The following is an 8,280-nucleotide window of genomic DNA, read 5'->3' as shown; positions in this document are numbered from 1 at the left end:
AGGGAAGGATCAACGGGAGGTCAGTGCAAGCCCGGGGAGGTCACCCCTGCTGGCTGTCTCCTGCAGGACTGAGGCTGGGGGAGACTGTCCGTGGGGTCTGGGCTGTTGGGGGCAGAGCCCAGCCGGAGACCATGGGCTCCGACTGCTGGGCCACTCGGTGCAGGGGACAAGCGGGACCTGAGGGGGGACAAGACGTTTGCGACAAACTGCCTGGGACATTTTGGTGCTTCATTTTTCACTTCCCCAAAGTCCTCCTGCCAGGCCCCGGGGACTGGGTGGGGCTTTCCACGAGGACGTCCTCCATGGCTCCCCTCTGCTCCGACTGGCTGCTTCGTTTGTCTCCCTCAGGTTCCTCCCCTGACCTTATGGGCCTGGGCTTTCCGAGACCCTCACGTGGGGCCTGTCTCCTCTGGGGGGACACTGCTGGGGCTTTCTCCCTCAGAGGCAGCAGGCACAGCTGGGTTCTCGGGGGCTTCTGGGGTGGGATCTGTGGAGCGAGCAGAGGAAGCTTCATCACGGGGCCTGGGGGCTGAGCCAGAAGGGGGTCCGGGGGCCTGGGCCTTAGGGCTCTCTTGTGCCTGAACCACAACGTCCAAATGGGGCTGGGCCTCATGGTTCACCTGGGGCTGAGCTGAGGAGTTCAGCTGAGGCTGGACCACAAAATCTAACTGTGGGGGGACCACAGGCTCCAACTGTGGCTGGGCTGTGGTGTCCGCCTGTGGAGGTGCCACAGAATCCAGTTGTGGAGGGGCCACGGAATCCAACTGTGGCTGGGCTGTGGGGTCCGCCTGTGGGGCAGCCACAGAATCCAACTGTGGCTGGGCTGTGGGGTCTGCCCGTGGGGGTGCCACAGAATCCAACTGTGGCTGGGCTGTGGGGTCCGCCTGTGGGGCAGCCACAGAATCCAACTGTGGAGGGGCCACGGAATCCAACTGTGGCTGGGCTGTGGGGTCTGCCCGTGGGGGTGCCACAGAATCCAACTGTGGCTGGGCTGTGGGGTCCGCCCGTGGGGCTGCCACAGAATCCAACTGCGGAGGGGCCACGGAATCCAACTGTGGCTGGGCCATGGGCCCTGGCGAAGTGTGGCCCCCAGAATCCACCTGGGTCTGTGGCTCGGCCGGCGTGAAGCCGCCGGGCCATTCTTCACAGAGAGCCGCCGCGAAGGAGGAGAGCACGGCGCGCAGCAGGGCGCGCAGGTCGGCGCTGGCCAGGAGGCAGAGGAAGGGACTGAGGCAGCTGTTGAGCAGGATCAGGTAGTCGGAGTAGACCAGGGCCTCCCAGAGCAGGTAGCCGGGGTAGAAGTCCCACAGGAAGGCCAGGTACAGCAGCTGCGCCACGTGGTAGGGCAGCCGCAAGACCACGTAGGCGGACAGGATGGTCTGGGCCACGCGGGCAAAGCCACGGGAGGCCGCGGGCCTCGGCCGGCGGCAGCAGGTCTTGCAGGCGGTGGCGGCCTGCGCGAGCACGTGGCAGACGAGCAGCAGGAGGAAAGGCAGGAAGCCCCCCAGGATCTCGAGCATCCGCAGGGGCAGCTCCTCGCTGTCCCAGAAGTCCAGGCAGATGACCAGGTCGTACCACCAGTCGGCGGCCTCCGGGAAGACCAGCCAGGGCACACTGAAGAGCGTGGCCAGCACCCAGACGCCGGCGCAGACCCAGAGGGGCAGGCGGGCCGGGCGGCGCCCCGGGTACCAGCGCGGGCACAGCGCCAGCAGGCAGCGGTCCACGCTGAGCGCCGCCAGCAGGAAGAGGCCGGAGGAGTAGGACACACCCCACAGGAAGTAGTAGAAGCGGCAGGCCGCCGTCCCCAGCGGCCAGTGTCCTCCCCGCTGGATCTCCAGGATCTGGAAGGCCGCCGCCGCCAGGAACAGAAAATCCGAGAGGGCCAGGCTGAGCAGGAGCAGGGCAAGCCGCCTGCCCGCTCCCTGCCGGGCCTGCGAGCCGGCCAGCCACGCCATGAGCCCGTTGGCCGGCAGCCCCAGGAGCAGCAGGGCCACCAGGAAGACCGTGTCCCAGACACCCTGGGGATAGTAGTCTTCATCGTCTGGCTCTGTGCGGGGCCCGAGGCCGGCGGCACCCGGGTCGGCTTCCATCGCGGTGTCCGTCCGAGGTCCCCGGTGTGCTGTCCACAGAGCGGGGGCCTGATGGATCAAGGGAATCATGAGGGACTGAGTATGAGAGAGAGGGTGCTGTGTATCTCCAGGCACGACACTGTCCTTCTCTGAGCCATCGTCATCGCCCTTTGGGTGGTTAGCCTCGGCCGGGGCCTTTAAGTAGACGACGCCACCTAGTCTTCAGACAATCCATTTTACAGGAGAGGGAAGGAAGGTTCAGAGAATCGGTGACTCGCCCAAGGGCAGAGGTAGGACAGAGGCTCCGGGCCTGAAACTCACACCTAACCATTCTGCCTCTCGGAATCCCAGTGCACCCGATAGAGTTGGCTTTCGAACATGTTTTTAAAGCTGTGAATGTTTTCTTCAAATAAAATAGCACAGCAGAACTCCCACGTGAACGAGAAGGGAGTGCTCAGATTAAAGGACAGGGGAGCACCCCTGGGGCTCCAGGGAGGACAGTTTGTGCAAACTGCTTGGTCAAATCGCCGCAGGCCTCTTCCCATCTGGTATCGTGGGATTCAAGTGCTTTAAGATCCCCAGAGCGGGGAGGCTCAGGGCCCCATGGGCCCGTAGGAGTCCCAGGATCCCGGGCCAGAGGAGGCCCTCCCCGCAGCAAGTGCAGTTCCTGAGCTCAGGTGGGGGTCTGCAGCTCAGGCCAGGACAGCCGTCCCCGGAAGCAGCTCCACCCTCTTCACCATCCTCGACCCCCTTCTGGGGCCCTGTCCTCATTCTCACAGCTCAGGCAGGAGGTGGTCCTCTGAGGCCAGCGGACAGAAGGGGTCGGGGGCTCAGCAGCGTGATGAGGATGGCGTGACTGGGACCCTGGAGGCCTGCTGCCTCTCCCACCCCGCCTCCACCTTCCCTCACGGGCCTTATGGGTGGAGGGACTTTCCCTCTGAGGGTGGAGAAGGTGCTGAGGGCCGAGTCAAGGGGGTACGTAGACAGCCCCCAAAGGCCGGCTCCTGCCTGTGGCCCACCACTCCGGCCCCTCTGCCTGTAGCCCGGGGCTCTCCTCCCGCTTAGCCTCTTCCTCAGGCAGACCCCGCTCTGCCAGCTCCAGCCTCTGCTGGATCATAGCCCTGAGCTGCCCTGAGCCCCCACAGGTGAGGCCTGGCTTACCTGTGAGGTGCGGCCTGGGGCGTGCCTGCCTGCCCAGGGGTCCAGCCGTCCGCGGGGCCCCACGCCAGCGGGGCCTGCTGCATGGCGCCCGGCGGCGCTAGGGCGGCCGGCATGAAACCCAAGCTGAGAAGACATCAATCATTCATGGGGCTGCTCGCCGGGAAACCCTAACCCCGGCCTAGCAGGGCCAAGTGACCAGCCGGGCCACCCCATCTCTGACAGAGCCGGAGGGCTAAAACCTCCTCGCCCTGGGCCTGGCTGCCTCTGATCAAGCTCTGGCTTCCCCCCACCTCTAGGGTCCACCTCCTCTGATAGCCCCTCCATGTCCCTCACTCTGGCATTCAAGGCCTCTGTGATCGGGCCTCCCTTCCGCCACTTCATACACCCTCCGCTCTGGCCACCGTGTCCCGCTATCAGGGGGCTGCAGTGGGCGACTCATCCTGGGCTCTCCCTTCTCCCAGCTTTTGCCCACACTTTGCCTCCTGACGTGACTTCCCTTGTCCTGTCTTAGCTAAGTCCTGCCCATGTCACACGGCTGGAGTTGGGGACTGGAGTCAAGGACAGAGAGTCCCTGCCTCTTCGGCAATATGCCCCCCCGCCCCCCCGCCCCCCCCACCCCCCTTTCCCGTTTCATAGACAAGGCGACTGAGAGGTGAACTTGCTGGGCCTCCCAGCTCGTGGGGGGGCGGAGCAAGAGTCCTAAGCTCCTTGTAGCCTTGTGTCCTGGCTCCCCTGTGGCTGGGGACAGTTCTCTTCACCCATGTGGCTCTGCCCCCAGGCAGAGGGTCCGGATTAGGGCCTGCGCTGCCCGCCTCACTTACCCTAATCCCCTTCAAGTCTCCATCCCCGGCCATCAGTTCTCATGGTAGGGGTGCATAAGCAGCTTTATGGTTCCTGAGAACCAGGGGTGCTCCCTGGTCTTGCGTCTCTGAGCCCGCCGTCCCTCCCCACATGGCCGCAGAGCAGGCGAGGGCGCTGCCCGGCCCAGACCCGGCCCCCAGCCCGCAGAAGCCTCCTGCGGGGGTCGTGGCTTCCAGGAGTGGTGCTGAGGGCCTCCCCTTGACCAGGAAGAGGAGCAAGAAGGAGAGGGGGCTCCGAGGGTCCCGGAAGGGTGCTGGCAGCTCTCAGGGGCAGAGCCCTCTCCCGGGTCCCGAGGCCCCAGGGAGCAGCAGGAACCCCTCTGGGACTGGAGGACGGGAGGGGACCGGTCCTGCAACCCCAGGGCCAGCCTCCCGTCGCCAGTCCCACCGGCATCGCCCCGGCCCCCAGCACGATGCTGCTCAGAAGACATACGGGCCCTTGCTCAACCGCATCTTCGGGAAGGTCAGGTGGGGCCCGGGCTGGGGGTGGGGGTGGGACAGGGATCACACTTGTGCCCTTGGACTCGGCCTGCCCTGCTCCTGGTACTCAGGCCTCCAGCCACCTCTGCTCCAGACCCAGGATTCTGTGAGAGCTCTGGGCCCCAGGAGCAGGAAGGGGGGTGGTCCTGTCTTCTCCAGGGGCCCACGGGAGTCAGATGCCTTCTCCTGCCCTTCTGGGACTGGCCCTACCCAGGCCATCGTGGCCCAGGGCTGGAGGAGGAAGGATGGGCCCTGGGGACATGGCGGACTATGCTTCTGCAGGACCGCGAGCTGGGCCCCGAGGAGCTGGATGGTGAGTGGCCCTTGCTGGTGGCAGAGGCGGGTGGGAGGGGTCCCTGACCCGGGCTGCCTGGGCCTGACCTCCCTCCCCTGCAGAGCTGCAGGCCGCCTTTGAGGAGTTTGACACTGACCGTGATGGCTACATCGGCTACCGGGAGCTGGGCGACTGCATGAGGACGCTGGGCTACATGCCCACCGAGATGGAGCTCATCGAGGTCTCCCAGCACGTCAAGATGAGGAGTCAGTGACTGACCCCCACTGTCCCGGGGCAGGGTGGGGTGGGAGTCACCTAACTTTGTGCCCAGGCTCGGCAGCCCTGGTCCTCTCTGAGTCTCGTGGTTTGGGGGATGACGAGGAGGTGGCAGGAGGTGGCTCTGGGAGTCTGCAGGGGTGGTGGTGGGAGTGGGTGGCAGTTTCTAGGGCATTCTGACCATCTGACATTAGCCTAGTCAGGTGCAGGGGTCATGAAAGGCACCCGTGATCCAAGAGACCCTTGGGGCTTGGCTGAGGACCCCCTCTGTCTCTGTGATACTAGCAATAAAATGTTCCCAGCTGGCTCTCTTCTCTGTGTCTCTCTGACCCTCCTGAGGTCCCTGAAAAGAGCCTCCGAGGTTCAGTGAGGCCTAGTGCGACCGAACACTGGCCTTTCTTTGCGATTAAGTATCAGATAGACGGGGCACTTGTGATTATCATTAGCTGATTTGTCAAATATCAGATTCCCTTCCTTCCAGGACACCTGCATTTGGTTTTTCTATGGTTTCCAAAATGCGATGTGACTTACGGTTAATGCGAACATTCAGTGTTGTGCTTCTTTTCTTTCCCCCAACGCTGTTATTTGTCTATTGGTGCTTTTTACAGTGGATGGTAGCTTAGACTCAAGAAACCACCTGGGCACACTTCTTAAGGGGCATTTATTGTTGCCCATGGGGTCCCAGCATGTAAGAGCCATGCACTGCCGCCTCAAAAGCACCCAAGAGTGGGTCCTCTCATCCTTGCCCCAGGATGAGGAAGGAGGGTTCACGAGTCCCCCCAAGGCCATGCCCCTCGGCAGCTGAGGCAGAGTTTGAACCTGGAGCTGCCTGGGTCCAAACCTTGGGTTCCTTCCCCCACACTCACGTGCTTCACTGAGAGCACCCAAGCACCTCGCCCTGTCGTCCCCGTGGAGAACGGGGCTCCCTCCTCCTCTCCCCACCTCCACCCCCAAGGGCTTGGACCCTGGGGATTCCTTCCCAGATGCAGAGCTGGGGAGAGGCTGGCACCTTTGATGCTTGTGACGTCCCTTCTCGGGCCCGGCCCTTTCCACCGTGACGCTCTGCCTGGGTCCACAGTGGGTGGCCGCGTGGACTTCGAGGAGTTTGTGGAATTGATGAGCCCAAAGCTGAGGGAGGAGACGGCGCACATGCTGGGGGTGCGGGAGCTGCGCATCGCCTTCCGAGAGGTGTGGAGTGTGGTCGAGTCGGGTGCTGGTTGGGTGACTGGACAGCAGGCCTGCTGGCCTCCCATCCGGGCCAGAGAGACTGGGGGTGGGGTTCAGCCTCTGGAGGCCCACGGCCCTGCAGATGGGGGGCCTAGGGCCAGGGAGGGGTTGGAGAAGGTCCAGCTCCCTCTCAGCTGGGGGATCCACCCAGGGAGACTTCCTAGAGCAGGGGGGCCTGCTGTCCCAGCTTCGGAAGAGGTGGAGGGTCTGGATGGGCGCCAGGTGGGGGCATCTGGGCCCAGGATGTGGCAAGATAGAGGCGGGTTCAGGCAGAGCCGGCTTTGGGTGGGAGGGGCTGAGCCCTGCTGGAATCCTAGTTCGACAGGGACAGAGATGGACGGATCACCGTGGCAGAGCTGCGACAGGCAGCACCTGCTTTGCTGGGGGAGCCGCTGGTGGGTCCTGAGCTGGATGAGATGCTCCGAGATGTGGACCTCAACGGGGATGGCACCGTAGACTTTGACGGTGAGTCTCCTTCCCATCCCACCCCCCACCCTTCCTGCGCCCAGGAGGAGCCCAGCGTGTCCTGGGATCCCCGACCCGAACTGGCCCAAGCCCCGCCCCTTGTTTCCTCCAGAGTTTGTGATGATGCTTCTCACCCACTGAGGCGCCAGCAGGGAGAACGCGTTGCCCCTCTGGCCCCAGGCCGGCAGGGTTCACGCTATACACCCTCCCCATGAGGCCCCGGAATGGAAGAGACCCAGCAGCTCCCAGGCTGCTTCAGAACCTTGACAACGTCTGGCTGGTGCTTGTGCGGTCACCCGCCCGCCTCCATCCTCGCCTGCCTCCCCGCGGAGCTGCCTGGAGGAAACCTGCCCCCCGGCGGCCTGTCATTCTCCAGTATGAGCAAGATTTTGGAACTCTCCAGAACTTGGGAGGTAACAAGCTCCCGGGGAACTGCAGCGTTCAAAGGCAGGGGGACGGCGCTGGTGGGATTCTGGTAACGTGGTCAGTTGGGAGGGTGACTGGGTGCCTCACACTATTGTGTAAAAATGTTTAAAAAAAAAAAAAAGCTGAACTTGAAAGAAAGCCAGGGGTGACCCCAGGTACTAAAGACAAGGCAAGAACTCAAAGCTGGGTGGTGGGAGAGTGGGGACACCATGGGGGTCTCAACATAGAGAGAAGTTCCGGAGCCCCGGCTCTGACCCTTACGAGTGACAGAAGATTTGTAAGAGGCCAAGGAACAGAACGTGAGCCCGAGTACCTTCCAGGGTCGCAAAGAGCTACCCTGTTCTTGAAGAGAGGATCAAATATATTTCCACCTACCGGCCTGAGGAAGTGGCAAGGGTACAGATGTCCAGGGCCTTGAGGGGAGAAAGCTACTCTAAGGAACATGAAACTGAGGCTTGCACATGAGGCAGGAGAGCTGAAGAGATAGGGGAAGCTACTGGAAGGGCGCTCTTCAACCCTGGACACGATGGGCTCAACAACCCTGTCACAAAAGGAAAACCCTATAAACAACTCATCTCGAGACAAAAGTCCGATGGCTCACCGAGGAAGAGCAACTCGGCTCCGCCAAGACTTTTCGTTGGCCGCAGTAAATGCCAGAAGACAATGGGATGAGCAGGTCACCAGGCCGAGAAGAAATGATCGCCGGCCAAGAAGCCTATCCCTCACCGAATCGTTACTCCAGAAGGAAGGTGAAACATCAACTTTTTTCAGGAAATAAACGTTGGGAAGAGCTTCCCACCCATGTGCTCTTGTGGAAGGGATGGCTTCAGTAAGAAGGAAATTTAGACCTGAACAAAGGCAGAGTGGGTACTAAATCATGGTCGGGAAAGCGATCAGTAAACACATTGGTGGATTCAAAGAAGCATTAACTGTAAAAAAAAAAAAAAAGTTAATTTGGGGGATTTTAAAAATAAAGGAGGGACTAAAATATAGACAAAATAAAATAGAAGATGGGAGGGGATACTTTAAACATGCTGATATC

The 8,280-nt window shown here is 62.0% G+C and overlaps 2 protein-coding genes across 2 annotated transcripts; one reads left to right on the top strand and one right to left on the bottom strand.

Annotated features, from left to right (window-relative positions):
• Positions 1–389: 389 nt before the first annotated feature.
• On the bottom strand, positions 390–3,343 carry GPR152 (G protein-coupled receptor 152; the record flags this gene model as incomplete). Its single annotated transcript, XM_080817877.1, has 3 exons — positions 390–716; positions 1,044–2,289; positions 3,231–3,343. The coding sequence occupies 3 exons, from the start codon at positions 3,341–3,343 to the stop codon at positions 390–392; spliced, it is 1,686 nt and encodes a 561-aa protein (XP_080674003.1).
• Positions 3,344–4,181: 838 nt separating this feature from the next.
• CABP4 (calcium binding protein 4) lies at positions 4,182–7,033 on the top strand (the record flags this gene model as incomplete). Its single annotated transcript, XM_080817876.1, has 6 exons — positions 4,182–4,553; positions 4,853–4,883; positions 4,967–5,110; positions 6,199–6,308; positions 6,665–6,812; positions 6,925–7,033. 6 exons carry the CDS (start codon positions 4,182–4,184, stop codon positions 6,951–6,953), a joined length of 834 nt encoding a protein of 277 aa, XP_080674002.1. The 3' UTR covers positions 6,954–7,033.
• Between the last annotated feature and the right edge of the window lie 1,247 nt (positions 7,034–8,280).

The sequence above is a fragment of the Martes martes genome, assembly GCF_963455335.1.
Source record: "Martes martes genome assembly, chromosome: 10".
Lineage (NCBI taxonomy): Eukaryota > Metazoa > Chordata > Mammalia > Carnivora > Mustelidae > Martes > Martes martes.
Note: the sequence above shows the minus strand (reverse complement) of the source record. Positions and strands in the feature narration are given on the sequence as shown.